General features: G+C 47.9%; 1 protein-coding gene across 1 annotated transcript; it reads right to left on the reverse strand.

Moving 5' to 3' along the window:
• Positions 1–2,685: 2,685 nt before the first annotated feature.
• Positions 2,686–19,307, reverse strand: BRI3BP (BRI3 binding protein). Its single transcript, XM_069215375.1, has 3 exons — positions 19,048–19,307; positions 6,897–6,999; positions 2,686–5,900 (listed from the first exon to the last, which is right to left on the reverse strand). Exons 1-3 carry the CDS (start codon positions 19,228–19,230, stop codon positions 5,485–5,487), a joined length of 702 nt encoding a protein of 233 aa, XP_069071476.1. The 5' UTR covers positions 19,231–19,307; the 3' UTR covers positions 2,686–5,484.
• Positions 19,308–19,988: the final 681 nt, after the last annotated feature.

The raw sequence follows: 19,988 nt of genomic DNA on the forward strand, positions 1-19,988 counted from the left end.
GTGTATATCTTGGCTCAGTCAAAAGTAAAGGAAAACATGGACTTAACATTTGGCACAACATGAAATGCTGCTGCCTCAGGTGCAGCTAGGGCTTTGGAAGTTGAATGCTCCCTGGTTTTCCTTGGCAGTGATTTGGCTACCTTACCACCTGCTGAAGTTAACAATTCTTGGCTTCAATTGTCCTAGATGTAATTGGAGATTTTACAAAGTGACACTGCCTTTTAAAATTCAGTTCTATTGGCAAAACTGTTTAAATTAACCCCTATTACTACTGTACATGCTCGTGTGTTAAATTGTCATTATTGACTTTCATGTATATATGTCCTCATTATAGCTTTTTAGTGCTTTTATGTTTTTATTGTTAGGCTTTTAACCACCTTTGAACCAGTAAGGGGAGGGTGTTGTATAGCCATTTTAGTCATGTCCTTTTGACACCTTATTTTAGCAACTAGGCCTGCTGCTTTATTTTATTATTTTAGCATAGGCCACATTTGCAATGCTTTTCTTAAATCTAGTTGTCCTTTCACCTAGGAAAGTACTGCGTTTCTAGCAAGACATTCTTTTCACTTTGCCAGCAAAGTGGTAAACTGTCTCCAATATTCACAGAAACTTACACATTCATATGTGGGGCCATTTTCTCAGAACATTAGCTGTTTTATTATAAAAACACTTCTCTGTCCCATACACTTTAGAAGAAAAAATTCCAGCTAGATGAGCACAACTGCATGCTAATTGACTTTGCTACAGCCGCTTGCTGGGAGTACCTGTTTCCTGGCTTACAAGGAGATGATGTCTCTCTAGACAACAGGCTTCCTTGCTAAGGTATCGGGCATCATGTCTTTCGGAAGGGGTTGGGCCTGAAGGGCGGATTAGGGCTAATCACACTGTGCTCTAACATAGCTTAGGTAGGAACCACATATTACGCATGACAGTATGGTGGGATTTTTCTTATGTTTTACACTCCTTGTCAGCATTTTCCTTCTAGCGGGTTTTATCACCCTAATTATTGCAATTCATGCCATTTTATCTAAGAGACAGTTGTTTCAATAAATCTTATTGAACCATTCTCTGCCTCGGTTCATGTGAGAGACTAATGTAACTGAAAGAAAAGGTTGAGATCCGATTCACCACAATTTCCCTGAGAAGTCAATTTTGCATGCGCCCTGTTGCCACAATCACCCCTGCTCTTGGATCGACAGTTGACACATGGTGTGGGATTGGACTCAAGTTCCCCACAATTCAGGTGATGCTGCCACCCAAATCCAGCAGCCTGATTGGGATAATGAGAGCCCACGCAACGGTGGTACAACAGAGTGCTTGGCTCCCAGTGCATGGGATGTTGAGGCATATTACTTGAGAAGGACCCACATCTAAAGTAAGTAATAACTCACTTTCTTACAGTGGTGATTAAAAAACAAAGTGCTTTAGAGCAAATAAGTATGATTTTTAGATGTGCCCAGATGATTATGGAATAATTTTACTGTTAATATACCCAAGAAAAGCGGCAGCAGGTAACCGCATTCACCAGTCTGTAAGAGGTATTTATATGTAAGCATTTCATCAATAAAACCATTTACCAATTACACAATAGGATCACCATTAGGAGGCATCATTTACATTATGAGACAATATTAAGAAAGCAGCTTCAGTCAAAATCCACCACACAGTGTAAGAGATAATGGGCTGTGTCTCCAGAGTCACAGTATTAACCCATCAATGTTTTAACAATTATGTAACAAGCTTATTTACAAAAACCCTATTGCCTACAGTCATGAGAACTAAAATAATCTAAGGTGACTTGCTTCTAATCCAGTTATCTGAAGAAATGAGACACACACTTTCTGAATAAATAAAATGTGCAATGAATACCTATTTTTCAAGAAACATGCCTGACTGGCCACTTAGCCAGAGGACTGCATCTAATCACCCCCTTCCACATCTCTGGTACACTACAAACCACATAACGAGGTTTTTTCAGCTGACAAAGAACCAAAAAGATACAAGCATGGAAAAAACTAAACTGAGGCAAACACTGGCCGGTACACATAACTTCGAAAACTGTGCTATTCTCAAGAGGAAATTTTATGGCAGCCTCAAGAGTACCCACAAGATGATACATGAACCTAAAAAGTAGGTCAGAGGAAAATAAAAAATGGAAAGCGCCATAGGTGAAGGTGGCGGAGCTAGGTTTCAAGTTCTCACAGCAGGCTCAGTTTGCTCAAGTCCCCCATCAAGAGTATGTCCCCTATTCTGTGGCCCATTCAATAGAAGCTAGGTTTAAACTAAAGGTCACTTGAGTTAAGGACCATCATAGCTACAAAAGTTAGTTTCACACTACACCTACTCCAGAAACCTTCAGTCTGCAAGGTCATATTTTATCCCAATGCCCCACTTCAGGTGCCATAAACACAGAGGGCAAACACTGGGGTTGCCTGGCAAAAAACCATTGAATTTTTTGAGCCTCCAATACAGAGTTAACAAAAATATCTAAAAACTGAACTTTTTAAAAAGCTTTGCCTGGGACTTGCTCCCCCCAAGTTCGCAGGTGAAGAATGAAATGACTGGGATTCAGTGCTGCGTTATGCTGTATAGATATGGATTCCTTTGTACGTTCTAAAAGTTATTTTAATGTGAGATTTGGTGTTTTATAAACCCATATATATATATATAAAGAAAACAGTGAAATTTCCTTGTACAGCTTTAATTTCCAGAAGCGTATTCCAGTTGTGAAACCAACAATGGTTCAAATACAATTTTTTTTAAAACTTCAGTGTCATAAGCAATAAATTAAGGAATCTATACCATTCAGAATTTCAAACTCTATACATACGATGTGCAGAAAACTGATTTTTCTGTAAAGGTTTGAGGACCAACTTGAAGAAAAAAAAACACAAAAAATGTCCACATTTTCACATTGCACGTTTACAATCAGTAAGAAACGGAGGGTTACAAATGGCGGTGCAAGAATGGCTGTAAAAGAACAGAGCTGCAGTAACAAGCAGACCTAACAGTAAGATGTTACGATATTTTAAGTTCTGAAAAATATAATTTGTGGCTTTATTCTTAGCTGCTTAATACAGACGGGTGGTGTGTGGAGGGAGCACCACAACAGAAGAGCACAACAGCAACTAGAACAGTGCAAGATCACCATTACAATATCAAGCATAGTTAAATACACAACAACCGTGCACAACTTAGAGGCATTGAAGTAGTCTTATTTCCATGTTTCCATTGGAGAAAACCTAACATTCTAGTAATTAGCAGTAAATACACTGACATCTTAAAATATAAACCTATGAACTAAGACATAAAACAATGGTTAGATTTTACTAACTACAGCAAGATTTTGGTTACAACATAATTCCAATATGTTGTACTAAACTTAAATAGAAAAAAATAAAAAATAAACTACCCAGTTCCCCTAAAAAGCAGCCTTCTAAGCTGCAAGTTATTATGGGATGTGTGGGCACCACTGCTGAAAGCCAAGCCACAGAAGTAATCACTTCATGCCACTGGCAGCTCTCCCCTACATTTTGAGCTCAAAGTACAAACATGGACAGCCAAGTACTACTCTGAAAAATGCAGAGCTTGTCCCATCACCAGAAAGGCTTTTTCAGTCTGCCGCCCCCTCACACTCAAGCAGGGCTAAGGTCACAACACAGCAGGCCTCACCCTCATAGGGGGCTTCCCCTCCTTACAGCCATACAGGGTTTCCCCACTGCCCAAGGCTGGAAAAGTCCCTCACAAAAAGCATGGCAAGGCTCCAGTCACATTACTAATTGTTAGCATAATAGTTTGTACAGAAGATATCAGTTATTACTTCCAACACACCCAAAGGGTCTTATCCAAAAATTAATACAAAATAGATTCAAAAAACAGAGTGCAGCGTGCCACTGACAGTCAATACTTAGTTTTATAAAACAGGTTTTAAAAAAAAGACGTTTTATTCATATTAGAAAACAAGTTGGCACCGAACATGGGATAATCCTGCCTGTCCAAAAAGTGATAAACTGGACTATATAAAAGCTGAAATTCACACCTATATGCTGCTTCATTTGGCAGCAAATGAGACACTGGCACATATGGGTGGGCATGGCTTTGATCAGTGCATTAACTAGGAAAAGAATAGCCCTTCCCAAACTTCTCCAGCCCAAAAATCCTGCCCAACACTGCCTTCCTCAAATCTGACACTGCCTCAGCTGAGGGTCATTATAATATGGAATGAATACACAACACAGGCAATGTGTTCCAGGTCTCAATGCTGCAACACAATACAAAGAACACAATCTGCAGGTCTCAAACGCACATTTAAACACCTACAGCCAACAGTTAAAATGTATACCATTCTTGGTATTCAAAAATCACATACATAATCTAAACGACCTAAAAGCATTTTAAAAAAAACAAATGACTCATCTTCCCTGAGGTTACCTCCTACTCAGTGCATGTTATAATTTTCTAGGAATTATTAAGTAGTGTAAAGTCATGAACACATTCACAAAGCTCCAAAATTAAAGGTTGTAGAGGTCTGCCCCACACGCAACAACATGGTCACTTCGAATGTAAACACTTCCCCAATTATACAACGTTTTCACTGCAACATGGTGGCACCAGTGCTTGGCTTATTAAAAGAGGAATCTTGTTTTGTGCCCTGTGCAAAACCTCTTGATAATTCAAATCTATACGCACAGTTTGGAAAATAATCACAAATACCATGAAATTAGTCAGAGCAGTTATATCTGTACCAAGACTATCACTGCTTAAGACTGGTCCCACAACAGAGTGAAGTGGCAATAAGCAGTGACAGACCAGAGTGTGGAAACCCCAACAAAGCTTTCCAAGGGTTGGTTCACTTCAGGCTATAAAATGCCCTACTAAGGTTACACTATATTAACACCAGAATACTTTTTACTAGCTAAGACTTTCACAATTATACATCTGTATGCATTTCTACCTCTAAAATATTTATTCACAGCATAGTGATACACGTGGTCCTCAATGCTAACAAAACACCACAAGATTACTATTATTATTTTTAAGAAATGTGCGCAGACAATTGATCTTGGGTAACATGCCGAAAAATATATGAAGTGAGCTATGGGCCCCCAACACTGTGGAACATCACATAATCTGAATAGGTATACCACCTCCTGTTTAAATCTTTTAGCTCTGTTCCACTGACAAAGTAAATATTATATTGGTCATTACTGAAAAGATGTGGTCTTTAAAACACTTGAAGAGGTAACTGCATGTCATAAGTTGATCAGAGTCTAAAAGGGTGAATGCCACACTGGACTGCATGTGGTTATGGGTTTGAGGTTTTGAATCTCTGAATATTATAGGAATAATACTTCAGTATTGGATATGAGTTGACAATGTTCATTGTTGTTGCTTTATAATTATTATATATATACTTTTTACTTATGGTGCTTTGTAATATAATATTCTTCTGTGAGCTGGTGAGGTGTGGTCTTCAGTCTCCTTTCACTGGTCACTGGTTCTGTCTAGACTTTCTATTACCCTGATGAGACGGGCATTCAAGACCCGAATCTGACTGTCCAGGCGGTCGATCTTCTCCTCCAGGCCACTGCTGCTCCTCCTCCAGTAAAAGCCAACAGGGCCGGTCATGAAGTAGACAGCCACCACAAAGCAAAGTGGTAGGACTGCATGCTCTGGCTCGCCCTCGTACTTCTGCAGGATGTACACACAGGACAGTGCGAAGAGGATGACTCGCACCATCCAGAAGAAACGGCCAAATAGTACATGAAGGAGGTAGAAGAAGAACCCCAAGAAGAGAGAGACAAACCAATAGGCAACAAGGACTGAGCCAACGAGCAGTAGAGCGCGTGTAGGATTATTAGCAACCGCTGCTGGACTGAAGTAGTGAGTCAAGTTGAAGGCTGAAAAGGAAAGCAAAAACAAAACTCAAGACAACCTTCTACATTCACTTTAAAGTACAAAAGACCTATTAATGTTGAAAGGAATTGAAAGTAGACCACCACCAGTGAGCCCCATTCTTGAAAACTGCCCATATACAGCAAGGATGCAAACACCATGGGAGACCCAGGAGAGACATTTTTGGAGTAAGAAAAAGTTGAAACAAGAAGTTTGGAAAACATCTGTGCTTAGGAAAACCCTTTTAGCCCTCATGGAGTCCTTTTCTTTTACAGGGGCCTAGTGAAAGGTTGAAGAAATGTGGGATCACAGAAAGGAGCACAGGGGCCAAAAAAAATAAATAAAAATTACAAAATTTAAACACCAAGAATATAATTTTACTTCTGCAGCAGGAGTCAAACTCAGGCTTTTCTTAGGGCTATGAAAGCGCAGAAAATTGACATGACATGGTTACAGCCCCTAGAACACAAACCCATGGTTCTAGCTTTCAAGCGTCCAGGAAAGAGTGTGAATCCTGCAGCAGCCAGCTCCCAACCGCTACCCCAACCCATCACAAACAAACACCACCTGAAGAATGGCAGAAACTGGAAGGAGGACCACACCATGTTCATTCATTGTTAGTATGGGTCAAGCAGCCACATTTGAAAAACAAACCTTAGCTGCTGCAAACACTAACTTGCCCTTTCCAGCAGCTGACTATCAGGAAAGATCTTCACTACTGCTGATTGTGGGAGGGCAGGGGGAAAGAGCTATGAGAGGAGGGTGAAAGGGTTGTTACCAAGAAGTCTCAAACAATGGCAAACATGCTGCACACAAAGGCAGGTGTAAAGGTACAAAATTTCAAAAAAGTATCTATCATTGCCTCATATTGACAAGAACGTTGGAGGCCAAAGTAGCAGAGCGTGATGCTGCTCGCAGAGAAAATCTCAATCTACTGTTTAGTTCAGCGTTCAGAATCCTGATGCATTTCACACATAGAACCCCCTAAAACATTTACGTACCGTCAATTCCAAGAACATCAAGCAGATCAGTCCATATCCTCCAGAGCGTGTCCACCAAAATGTCAACACCATACACAAACCGTTCTGTGATCCTGGAGAAAAACTGCACAAAAAGAAGGTAATAAGTATACATACAGAACATATAGAAGCATTTTTGAATTAATATATACTGGAGATCTGCATGTTAGCACACCTGTTATGGTCTGCAATGGTACAAGGCAAGAAGTCGATCCATAGGCTTAAAAGGACCAGAAACGGCAGGAATGTGCGCTCAAACACTGCCACAACAAATGAACGTGCTCTTGGGAAACCTTCGCTTAATGGACAAGGTCCTGCGTACGAGTGACTTACAAGACACTGCCATACTACCGTACACCACCCAAAGATGCAAAAAGCGGAAACAAGTGCCACCAAGTTGGAGGCCCAGATACATTTTAAAGGCCCCACGCGTAGGAAGACATGATTGTCCTTAAAACAGTGCAGACACGTTAAGCTCTCAGACAGTGGTGTCATGTACATTTATTTACCCGAAACAAACAGATTTTTAACACCCAACATACATATCAAACTATATGTTACAATGACGCCTTTCTAGAAAATTATCTTCTAAACTTCAGTAAATATTGTTTGCGGCCAAGGACAACTTATAGCTGGTTTGCCCAGTGGACAGGAAGGCCCGGTCCCCTGCGGCACAGACTAAGGCTGCCAATTTACAGTAAAGCAGTATGTTGTGCGAAGACTATGGCTGCCACAAAGGGAAGATTCACATTTATATGTATAACCCGTTTCATATTACTAATTTAAACATAGCCTCTGTCTGGAAGAGCACTGAGGGAATGCAGTGGCTCTAAGTTCATTTTGCGTTACTGACAGTGGCTTCAATATAGGTTGCAAAATTTAACAATGAAACTATTTATATGATCTTTGGTTGTATGCAAATACAAACAGAAAAATAAAAGTATAATTGATAGTTGTCTGCTTTAAAAAAAATCCTCATCAACATTTGCAACTTGAAAAAAGGTCTGCTAAACTATTTTACAACTTTAAAACAGCTTAAAGCTGAAATATTTTTGGTAAAAAAAAATCATAAGTGTAGAACCTATGTCCGATTTGCCCCCTACACAAAAGCTCTCCCCTTTTCCACGTGAATGCAGTTTGTTCATTGGTGAGGTTCTACCACGTGTGGATTTCCAAAGAAGAAAAAAAAATGTTGAGTCGAAGACTAGAGGAAACAGTGAATATAAAACATGAAACTGATGGTACATGCATGTGGCCAGCAGCTGTGTAAAGCAACCGCGTCTTTTCTACAGCTCGATGAAGGCTAGTCACTGGACACATGGCCACAGGCTCCCCGAGGCAGGTGCCAGCATGTGAGTACATGTATGCTTCCTGGCTATGCAAGAAAACACTGGGTGTGATGGGGCAAGGAACGATGCAACATGCAGGGATACAGGAGGATCAAAGCAACCATAAGGGGTCTGGGGAGGGGACAGCCTACAAACGAGTGCTGCACCTAAAAGAAACGAGCACTGGCAAAGCCAACAAGTTTTAGTCAAGTTGTACACGAACATGACTGTTGTTAAGCATGGTTTAAAGTTAGTGGCGTAGACTGGAGTGATGCAGTGTGGCGTGGCAGAGAGGAATAGCACAAAGCAGTGCTTAATTTGAGGTGGATGTTTCCAGCGCTCTGCATGGGCACCTAATTTTCAACACCAGCACTTATGATGGTCTTCCACATGGTGGTGCCGTTTGTCTAAATTTGGATGTACACAACAGTTGTTTATTCAATGTACATTAAAAATGACTACTAAAAGGAATGCAGCTCAGGCCGTTCTTGTCGCTTCGGGAGCCTGGAACGCTCTGAATTGTCGCCCTTGTAGAGTGTGACGGTCAGCAGTTGTCTTGGTTCTGTCACCGAAGGCGACGGTACGGGGCAGTGGGAGGTGCGCGCTGCAGTGGCGGCATGACAAGGGCGACGGTACGGGGCAGTGGGAGGTGCGCGCTGCAGTGGCGGCATGACAAGGGCGACGGTACGGGGCAGTGGGAGGTGCGCGCTGCAGTGGCGGCATGACAAGGGCCCTAGCACTGGCGCAGAGTGGAGCAGCATGTAAAGGAGTGGCATAGAGGAGAATATTGCGTTATGTAGCAGCGGGTGTGGTAACGCACTGTCATTACAGACAACACATTACAATTGAAATGACCACTACGGACATACATTTTTACTGATAAAACTATACAGGGCACAAACAATGTGTGGAAATGGCATCACCTAGTGTATTGATCATGTTACAATGTGTTTATCACGCTTCAGAATTACAAAAACAAATGTGGTTTGTTTGTGCTTTCCTAATTGATATATTTTGAAATATTTGCAAAGTTCATTTACATTTTGTTGCGACCTTTTAGGTGCACCCTAAACTGAGACTGGTGCCTTGTTGGTGGGCTGCCAAGAGCGAGTACACTTGGTGAATTGCAGACTGTTGAATCTCACCAGTTAAAAAAAAGATGGGTCAGGAAAAGGGGTAGCAAATTGCTACTGTCTTCAGTAAGGGTAATTTTTGTTCTACAGTGCTCATTAGCAGGTGCAACAGCTGAATGTCTCATCTTGACCCTCAAAGCCTTATTTCCTCCTACAAAAGATGAAGCAGAATGGTGTTAGCTGGGTCGCATGTAGTGCTCATATGTGGTTACAATGGACTTGTAGCGCTTTATATTGGTCCGTCGGTGCCTTTGGGCTTAGGCAGAATTTACAAGGGGCCACAGTCAGGTTAACCATTCCTTAGTTGGCAAAACGCTTCATTGCGGGAAGCAGGTACAGCCGACATGCAATGTGATCTGAAGGTCACTAGACCGAGTACAGGCAAGACTCCACATTCCATCCACCTGACAAAGTAATGATACGGATTACCATTTCATTGTGTTGTGTGTAAAACCTGGCAGACTACAAAATCTGCAATGTAAAAGTATATATGCAGCTGTGGAACCAGAGGGTCTATCGTTTGATTTTTGAATTATAGTTACCTTGGTTGCCTACTGCCCTGCTCCTTGTACATAGCTTGGCGAACAGCACATGCTGGAGTGGCCCTCTGCACGGCCTCTGCATGGTGCTGCTGCGGGTATTACTAAACACGGCACAGTGCAGCTAGGATGTGTGGGTAGGTTTGTGAGTGGCCCTCTGCACGGCCTCTGGTGCTGCTGCGGGTATTACTAAACATGGCACAGTGCAGCTAGGATGTGTGGGTAGGTTTGTGAGTGGCCCTCTGCACGGCCTCTGGTGCTGCTGCGGGTATTACTAAACACGGCACAGTGCAGCTAGGGTGTGTGGGTAGGTTTGTGAGTGGCCCTCTGCACGGCCTCTGCATGGTGCTGCTGCGGGTATTACTAAACATGGCCCAGTGCAGCTAGGGTGTGTGGGTAGGTTTGTGAGTGGCCCTCTGCACGGCCTCGGGTGCTGCTGCGGGTATTACTAAACACGGCACAGTGCAGCTAGGATGTGTGGGTAGGTTTGTGAGTGGCCCTCTGCATGGCCTCTGGTGCTGCTGCTGGTATTACTAAACACGGCACAGTGCAGCTAGGATGTGTGGGTAGGTTTGTGAGTGGCCCTCTGCATGGCCTCTGGTGCTGCTGCGGGTATTACTAAACACGGCACAGTGCAGCTAGGATGTGTGGGTAGGTTTGTGAGTGGCCCTCTGCACGGCCTCTGCATGGTGCTGCTGCGGGTATTACTAAACACGGCCCAGTGCAGCTAGGATGTGTGGGTAGGTTTGTGAGTGGCCCTCTGCACGGCCTCTGCATGGTGCTGCTGCGGGTATTACTAAACATGGCCCAGTGCAGCTAGAGTGTGTGGGTAGGTTTGTGAGTGGCCCTCTGCACGGCCTCTGGTGCTGCTGCGGGTATTACTAAACACGGCACAGTGCAGCTAGGATGTGTGGGTAGGTTTGTGAGTGGCCCTCTGCACGGCCTCTGGTGCTGCTGCGGGTATTACTAAACATGGCACAGTGCAGCTAGGATGTGCGGGTAGGTTTGTGAGTGGCCCTCTGCACGGCCTCTGGTGCTGCTGCGGGTATTACTAAACATGGCACAGTGCAGCTAGGATGTGCGGGTAGGTTTGTGAGTGGCCCTCTGCACAGCCTCTGGTGCTGCTGCGGGTATTACTAAACACGGCACAGTGCAGCTAGGGTGTGCGGGTAGGTTTGTGAGTGGCCCTCTGCACGGCCTCTGCATGGTGCTGCTGCGGGTATTACTAAACATGGCCCAGTGCAGCTAGGATGTGTGGGTAGGTTTGTGAGTGGCCCTCTGCACGGCGCTGCTGCGGGTATTACTAAACACGGCACAGTGCAGCTAGGGAGTGCGGGTAGGTTTGTGAGTGGCCCTCTGCACGGCCTCTGGTGCTGCTGCGGGTATTACTAAACATGGCACAGTGCAGCTAGGATGTGCGGGTAGGTTTGTGAGTGGCCCTCTGCACGGCCTCTGGTGCTGCTGCGGGTATTACTAAACATGGCACAGTGCAGCTAGGATGTGCGGGTAGGTTTGTGAGTGGCCCTCTGCACGGCATCTGGTGCTGCTGCGGGTACTACTAAACATGGCACAGTGCAGCTAGGATGTGTGGGTAGGTTTGTGAGTGGCCCTCTGCACGGCCTCTGGTGCTGCTGCGGGTATTACTAAACACGGCACAGTGCAGCTAGGATGTGTGGGTAGGTTTGTGAGTGGCCCTCGGCACGGCCTCTGCATGGTGCTGCTGTGGGCATTACTAAACACGGCACAGTGCAGCTAGGATGTGTAGGTAGGTTTGTGAGTGGCCCTCTGCACGGCCTCTGGTGCTGCTGCGGGTATTACTAAACATGGCACAGTGCAGCTAGGATGTGTGGGTAGGTTTGTGAGTGGCCCTCTGCACGGCCTCTGCATGGTGCTGCTGTGGGTATTACTAAGCATGGCACAGTGCAGCTAGGATGTGTGGGTAGGTTTGTGAGTGGCCCTCTGCACGGCCTCTGCATGGTGCTGCTGCGGGTATTACTAAGCATGGCACAGTGCAGCTAGGGTGTGTGGGTAGGTTTGTGAGTGGCCCTCTGCACGGCCTCTGCATGGTGCTGCTGCGGGTATTACTAAACATGGCCCAGTGCAGCTAGGATGTGTGGGTAGGTTTGTGAGTGGCCCTCTGAACGGCCTCTGGTGCTGCTGCGGGTATTACTAAGCATGGCACAGTGCAGCTAGGATGTGTGGGTAGGTTTGCGAGTGGCCCTCTGCACGGCCTCTGGTGCTGCTGCGGGTATTACTAAACACGGCACAGTGCAGCTAGGATGAGTGGGTAGGTTTGTGAGTGGCCCTCTGCACGGCCTCTGGTGCTGCTGCGGGTATTACTAAACATGGCACAGTGCAGCTAGGATGAGTGGGTAGGTTTGTGAGAGGCCCTCGGCACGGCCTCTGGTGCTGCTGCGGGTATTACTAAGCATGGCACAGTGCAGCTAGGATGTGTGGGTAGGTTTGTGAGTGGCCCTCTGCAAGGCCTCTGGTGCTGCTGCGGGTATTACTAAGCACGGCACAGTGCAGCTAGGATGTGTGGGTAGGTTTGTGAGTGGCCCTCTGCACGGCCTCTGGTGCTGCTGCGGGTATTACTAAACATGGCACAGTGCAGCTAGGATGTGTGGGTAGGTTTGTGAGTGGCCCTCTGCAAGGCCTCTGGTGCTGCTGCGGGTATTACTAAACATGGCACAGTGCAGCTAGGATGTGTGGGTAGGTTTGTGAGTGGCCCTCTGCACGGCCTCTGGTGCTGCTGCGGGTATTACTAAGCATGGCACAGTGCAGCTAGGATGTGTGGGTAGGTTTGTGAGTGGCCCTCTGCACGGCCTCTGGTGCTGCTGCGGGTATTACTAAACATGGCACAGCGCAGCTAGGATGTGTGGGTAGGTTTGTGAGTGGCCCTCTGCACGGCCTCTGGTGCTGCTGCGGGTATTACTAAACATGGCACAGTGCAGCTAGGATGTGTGGGTAGGTTTGTGAGTGGCCCTCTGCACGGCCTCTGCATGGTGCTGCTGCGGGTATTACTAAACACGGCACAGTGCAGCTAGGATGTGTGGGTAGGTTTGTGAGTGGCCCTCTGCACGGCCTCTGCATGGTGCTGCTGCGGGTATTACTAAACACGGCACAGTGCAGCTAGGATGTGTGGGTAGGTTTGTGAGTGGCCCTCTGAACGGCCTCTGCATGGTGCTGCTGTGGGTATTACTAAACATGGCACAGTGTATCTAGGATGTGTGGGTAGGTTTGTGAGTGGCCCTCTGCACGGCCTCTGGTGCTGCTGCGGGTATTACTAAACATGGCACAGTGCAGCTAGGATGTGTGGGTAGGTTTGTGAGTGGCCCTCTGCACGGCCTCTGGTGCTGCTGCGGGTATTACTAAACATGGCACAGTGCAGCTAGGATGTGTGGGTAGGTTTGTGAGTGGCCCTCTGCACGGCCTCTGGTGCTGCTGCGGGTATTACTAAGCATGGCACAGTGTATCTAGGATGTGTGGGTAGGTTTGTGAGTGGCCCTCTGCACGGCCTCTGGTGCTGCTGCGGGTATTACTAAGCATGGCACAGTGCAGCTAGGATGTGTGGGTAGGTTTGTGAGTGGCCCTCTGCACGGCCTCTGGTGCTGCTGCGGGTATTACTAAGCATGGAACAGTGCAGCTAGGATGTGTGGGTAGGTTTGTGAGTGGCCCTCTGCACGGCCTCTGGTGCTGCTGCGGGTATTACTAAGCATGGCACAGTGCAGCTAGGATGTGTGGGTAGGTTTGTGAGTGGCTCTCTGCACGGCCTCTGGAGCTGCTGCGGGTATTACTAAACATGGCACAGTGCAGCTAGGATGTGTGGGTAGGTTTGTGAGTGGCCCTCTGCACGGCCTCTGGTGCTGCTGCGGGTATTACTAAACATGGCACAGTGCAGCTAGGATGTGTGGGTAGGTTTGTTGCTGTCTGCGTCACTGCATTCATACTGGGAGGCAGATGTTTTGATTGAACTATATAAACAGCAAGTAAACAAATGAGCAAACTAAGCCAGAGGGACAACAAAGGGCTGCGGCTTTCACTAATAAAAAGGGCTACAACATGGCATTGCATTGATTGTATGGAACACGATTGCTAAAGCAGGCTCACAGCAAGGTTCGTTGCGAAACTACAGGAAGCAGAGTCTTGCAGGGTGCAGGAAGTGAGGCACCTCATGAAGCAGCTTGTTGCTTCCGATCTGGGTCCACGTTGGATACAGAATCTACAAATTGCCCCTAGAGTTGTAGTCATGCAACAACTAAAACTGCTGGAGGCCTTGTGGCGTCAAACTGTATAAAACAACATTCTCCAAAGGACAGGGTGAGTCAGAAATCTACCTGTCCCCTGCAGCCCTCCTGGTAGTGTTACGCTGTACACCGTGCTGCAGCCACTACCTGTAGAGCGTTGGACTTAAGAGGGCCGGCGTCTTGGGAGCTGCCTGCCTGGGGGTTCATGGTATGATCAGACCTGACAGTCTCAGTGATCGTCTCTCTGAGTCTGATGACAAGATAAGTGCTGTCAATATGTTAGTATCCATGGGTCGCAAAACCACGAGCGTCCAGCCCGGAATCCGGCTGGAAACATTATCCTCTCCGTAAATAATCCTACCCAACTTTGATTTAAAATGCTGTGACTTTCACTCTCCAATCAGGCATCAAAATCAGTATGGAGCTGCAATGATCGTCATGGCACAGAATGCTCAGAATCCTCATATACCAACTTTAGCTGATGGAAAGGGTACCTGCAAGAAGTATATGCTGAAAAATCAAACTGATCCAAAATCTTTGTTAAATTATAGTTTTAATAAATTAACAATTTTGTGATGGACCTCCAAGCTGCTGCTTACAGAACATTTTTCTACAAGGCAGGAACTCACTGTGGAATCACAAAGGATTAAGGGCCAGATGTATCAAAGATCAGTTTTGAATTTCTTAAATAGCGAATTTTAAGAAATCGCTATTTAAGAAATGCAAAATGAGATGAATAAAATTTGTGATTCGGTAATTGTTACTTCTTGAAATTTGCAATCGCTACTACCGAATCGCAATTAGAGAACGCGACTCCATTCATCTCTACGGGCCTCTAGGGCTTTAGGTGTGAGTGGTTTTGCATTTCGCAATTTGCGAATTCCAGTTAGGAATTAGCAAATTGGGTAATGCAAACCCCATGGTGCTGGGGGCCTATGGCACCCTCCGATGCACCCCAAAAGAACATTTGCAGACATGTGAAGCACACACGCCCAACATGTCTTTTTTTTTTTTATGCATTTTAACCAAGATTTTACTTTTTACTTACATTTTATAACTAATATACACAGTTGTAGGAATTTTCAGCCAGTCCCCTTCATCTATTTGTCTGCTGCTGTAAAACATTGCTGAGAAACACACACTTAAGTCAGAGCTATTGGCTTTGCCAATGCTTGATATTTGTTTTTTGGTGACCCTACCTCTTTAGTATGAGTAGTTGAATCCCTCACGATCCCTTCACTGAATCCATCTATGTACAATGGCTTGTGCCAACTAACATATTTGCCCATTTGTGTTCATGCGAGGCGTGGTTGAACACCAAATGTAAAATGACTGATTTGATATGCAACATAGCATTGCATGCAAAACAAAATATTGGTTCCCCTAGAAAGAGCAGGCAATTTCTGTGCTTGTCCCTGAAGCAGCATTCGGGGCTGCCATCACCCCGTTAACCAAATAGTCAGTAGCTACATGTACAGCACTTAAGTGCAGCCCACATCCACTCACCAACTACAGCTCCCCCAACCTCCCATATAGAAGCTATGCCACCAATCCATGACCTCAACATTCACTCCTTATTCCAGGTGCCAGCTCTCACACACCACATATGGAAGTGCTCCAATACACCTGGTTTGGATGATAAAGCTGGGGGTCCCCGGGCTACAGTAATGACTCAGTGAGGGATCCCCGTAATGATTTGGTGGAGGGTCCCAGGGTTCCAGTAATGACAGTGGGGGTCCAGGTTGCAGTAATGGCTCAGTGGGGGGTGTTCTTAGGTTCAAGTAATGAAGTTAAAAGGTTGGGAACTACTGGTCTAGTGCTTAAGCTACAAGTGCACACCTGGCTCCGGCACAGCCCTGCCCCTGGTGACCCTTGGTGCCGCCAGCAGGACCCTCTGCCTGCCAGCAGGGCCCCTCCCTCCTCACCCTGCACCCCCCCTTGTGCTCCCATCACCCTTGTGTGCTGCCCTTCACCCTGTACCACCCCCTCACCCTGTGCGCCGCCCAGCAACATGTACCATCTCCTCACCCTGTGCGCCGCCCCTCACCCTGAATCACCCACCTCAAACTGCACACGCCCTATTCGCTGTGCACTGCACCCTGTACCACCCCCTCAACCTGTGCGCCATCCCTCACCCTGTACAGCCCCTCACCCTGTACAGCCTCTCACCCTGTGCGCCACCCCCACACCCTGTACACACCCTCACCCTGTGAGCCGCCCCTCACCCTGTGAGCCCATCACCATGTTCCCCCATCACCCTGTTCCACTGTGAGCGCAGGCATTCTAACATAAATAATTTTATTTTACTTATGTATTAATGTGTGAAATGTTGAAAGTTAATGTTGACATAATTATTATTAATAGCCACTATTGAGTGTGAGGCCTGCACGTTTTTATAATAATTTACTAACATTGTAATGAAAAGCATGTCTCTTCAATAGCATATTCTCTGCAAAAATAAATGCTGAAATAATGAGTATTTCTTGTTTTCTGCTGTGCCTCAAACAGACAAGGCCACAGTGGAAAGTTATCTAACTCACGGTGTTCTAGTCGTTGCTACATTTGTATGTTTTCACATCCGTTGTATAACAAACTTCTTTTATTTAAGTCACAAACTTGTTCTGTGCATATATTAATGAAATGTATTTCTCTCTGGGAAAATGGTGGAACAAGAATATTTCCATATCTTTCAGCGTATTTGGTATGTGGCAAACAAAAGAGACTGAAATGCTACATTTAGTATAGTTTGGAGTTACGTAAAAGAAGAACAACTCAACATTTTGCAAAGTCTTATTGTGTCTTTTCAAATGCATTACTGATATCCAAAGTTCTTTTAATTGGATGTTCTTTCCTCGTCTGATGTTTTCAACCAATAGCAAATGTTTAGAAAGTTTAATATAATGTCTGGGTGCTGAGAAGAGAGGGTCGTTCAGTCACTTGCCAGTATTTCCTTGACATGCTTTTTACAGGAACCTTTCTTTGTTACCTGTCATTTTGACACTTCGTGCCTTACCAGTCAGTCTACTGACATTCTGGTGCTTTATTATTTTCTGAGTTAACTATGCCTGTTCAATGCTGAACTAATGATCTGATGGTTTATATTGTTGTGTCATGTGACGTTTTAAAATTTAAACGAGTCAAAAGGTTCATTGACCTTAAAGCTGCATCCACTTACTATGATAAAATAGATAAGCCAAGGGTGCGCTAACACCACCCCCTGACCCTGTGCCACCCTTCCCCATGTACCACCCCCTCCTCACCTTGAGCCCCCTCACCCTGTACCACCCACTCATCCTATGCCACCCCCTCATCCTGTGCCACCCCTCACCCTGTACCCCCCCACTCCTCACCCCGGGCCACCCCCTAACCCTGTGTGCCACCCTTCCCCATGTACCACCCCCTCCTCACCTTGAGCCCCCTCACCCTGTACCACCCCCTCATCCTGTGCCACCCGCTCATCCTGTGTGCCACCCCCTCACCCTGTGTGCCACCCTTCCCCGTGTACCACCCCCTCCTCACCTTGAGCCCCCTCACCCTGTACCACCCCCTCATCCTGTGCCACCCCCTCATCCTGTGCCACCCCCTCATCCTGTGTGCCACCCCCTCACCCTGTGTGCCACCCTTCCCCGTGTACCACCCCCTCCTCACCTTGAGCCCCCTCACCCTGTACCACCCCCTCATCCTGTGCCACCCCCTCATCCTGTGCCACCCCCTCATCCTGTGTGCCACCCCCTCACCCTGTGTGCCACCCTTCCCCATGTACCACCCCCTCACCTTGAGCCCCCTCATCCTGTGCCACCCCCTCATCCTGTGCCACCCCCTCATCCTGTGTGCCACCCTTCCCCATGTACCACCCCCTCCTCACCTTGAGCCCCCTCACCCTGTACCACCCACTCATCCTATGCCACCCCCTCATCCTGTGCCACCCCTCACCCTGTACCCCCCCACTCCTCACCCCGGGCCACCCCCTAACCCTGTGTGCCACCCTTCCCCATGTACCACCCCCTCCTCACCTTGAGCCCCCTCACCCTGTACCACCCCCTCATCCTGTGCCACCCCCTCATCCTGTGTGCCACCCCCTCACCCTGTGCCACCCCCTCCTCACCTTGAGCCCCCTCACCCTGTGCCACCCCCTCACCCTGTGCCACCCCCTCACCCTGTGCCACCCCCTCACCCTGTGCCACCCCCTCCTCACCTTGAGCCCCCTCACCCTGTACCACCCCCTCATCCTGTGCCACCCCCTCACCCTGTGCCACCCCCTCCTCACCTTGAGCCCCCTCACCCTGTGCCACCCCCTCACCCTGTGCCACCCCCTCACCCTGTGCCACCCCCTCCTCACCTTGAGCCCCCTCACCCTGTACCACCCCCTCATCCTGTGCCACCCCCTCACCCTGTGCCACCCCCTCACCCTGTGCCACCCCCTCCTCACCTTGAGCCCCCTCACCCTGTACCACCCCCTCATCCTGTGCCACCCCCTCATCCTGTGCCACCCCCTCACCCTGTGCCACCCCCTCATCCTGTGCCACCCCCTCACCCTGTGCCACCCCCTCATCCTGTGCCCCCCCCCTCACCCTGTGCCACCCCCTCATCCTGTGCCACCCCCTCATCCTGTGCCCCCCCCCTCACCCTGTGTGCCACCCCCTCACCCTGTGTGCCACCCCCTCACCCTGTGCCCCCCCCCTCACCCTGTGCCACCCCCTCATCCTGTGCCCCCCCCTCACCCTGTGCCCCCCCCTCACCCTGTGCCACCCCCTCATCCTGTGCCACCCCCTCACCCTGTGCCACCCCCTCATCCTGTGCCACCCCCTCACCCTGTGCCACCCCCTCACCCTGTGCCACCCCCTCATCCTGTGCCACCCCCTCATCCTGTGCCCCCCCCCCCTCACCCTGTGCGCCGCCCGCACGTTCTCCTCGCCACAGACGGAGCTCAGCCCCTGGTAGGCCCCGCTCGCCGCCCGCCGGAAGGCGTTCTGCTTCTCGGGGCTCCGGCTCCGCGCGGCCTGGCAGCCAACAGAGCCGAGGACCAGGGCGAGCAGCAGCAGCGCGTGCAGCCGGGGGACGCGCGCCATCTCCGGGCCGGCGGGAACGGAAGGTCGGGTCTCGGCACTCTGAGGCGTCAGCGCCGAAACAGACGACGGACAAGGAGTCTGCGTCAACGCGCGTACGTGGTGCCCATCTTAGTACAGGCAAAGCGACGTCCGTAAGACCTAAACACAGAAGTTCTGCTGCCCGTCGACTTCTGCGAGTTGTCGGCCATCTTGGAATGTTCTCTTGTTAGTGAGGTAACCGCATTATTTATATAAGACCGACAACAGAGCGCGCACTACTATCAGTGGCAACCGTCTTTGTACTACACAAAATAGTAGAACATGTTTGGCCTCAACGGCAGCCATCCTGGTAAGACAGTAGATAACGTAGAGCGCACTGGCATCAATCTTGGTAAGACAGTAGATAGCCGGGAGCGCGCTTTGACCTCAATGGCAGCCATCTTGGTAAAACAGTAGATGGCGCGAGCGTGCTGGCCTCAATGGCAGCCATCTTGGTAAGACAGCAGATGGCAGAGCGCACTGCTGTCATTGGCAGCCATCTTGGTAAGACAGTACATGGCAGAGCGCGTTCTGCTGTCATTGGCAGCCATCTTGGTAAGGCAGTGGCTCACAGAGCGCACTGGCATGAATGGCCGCCATCTTGGTAAGACAGTAGATAGCGGGAAGCGCGCATTGGCCTCATTGGCAGTCATCTTGGTAAGACAGTAGATGAGAGCGTGCTGGCCTCAATGGCAGCCATCTTGGTAAGACAGTAGATGGCAGAGCGCGCGCTGACATCA

Source organism: Pleurodeles waltl, chromosome 11 (assembly GCF_031143425.1).
Source record: "Pleurodeles waltl isolate 20211129_DDA chromosome 11, aPleWal1.hap1.20221129, whole genome shotgun sequence".
Taxonomy (NCBI): Eukaryota; Metazoa; Chordata; class Amphibia; order Caudata; family Salamandridae; genus Pleurodeles; species Pleurodeles waltl.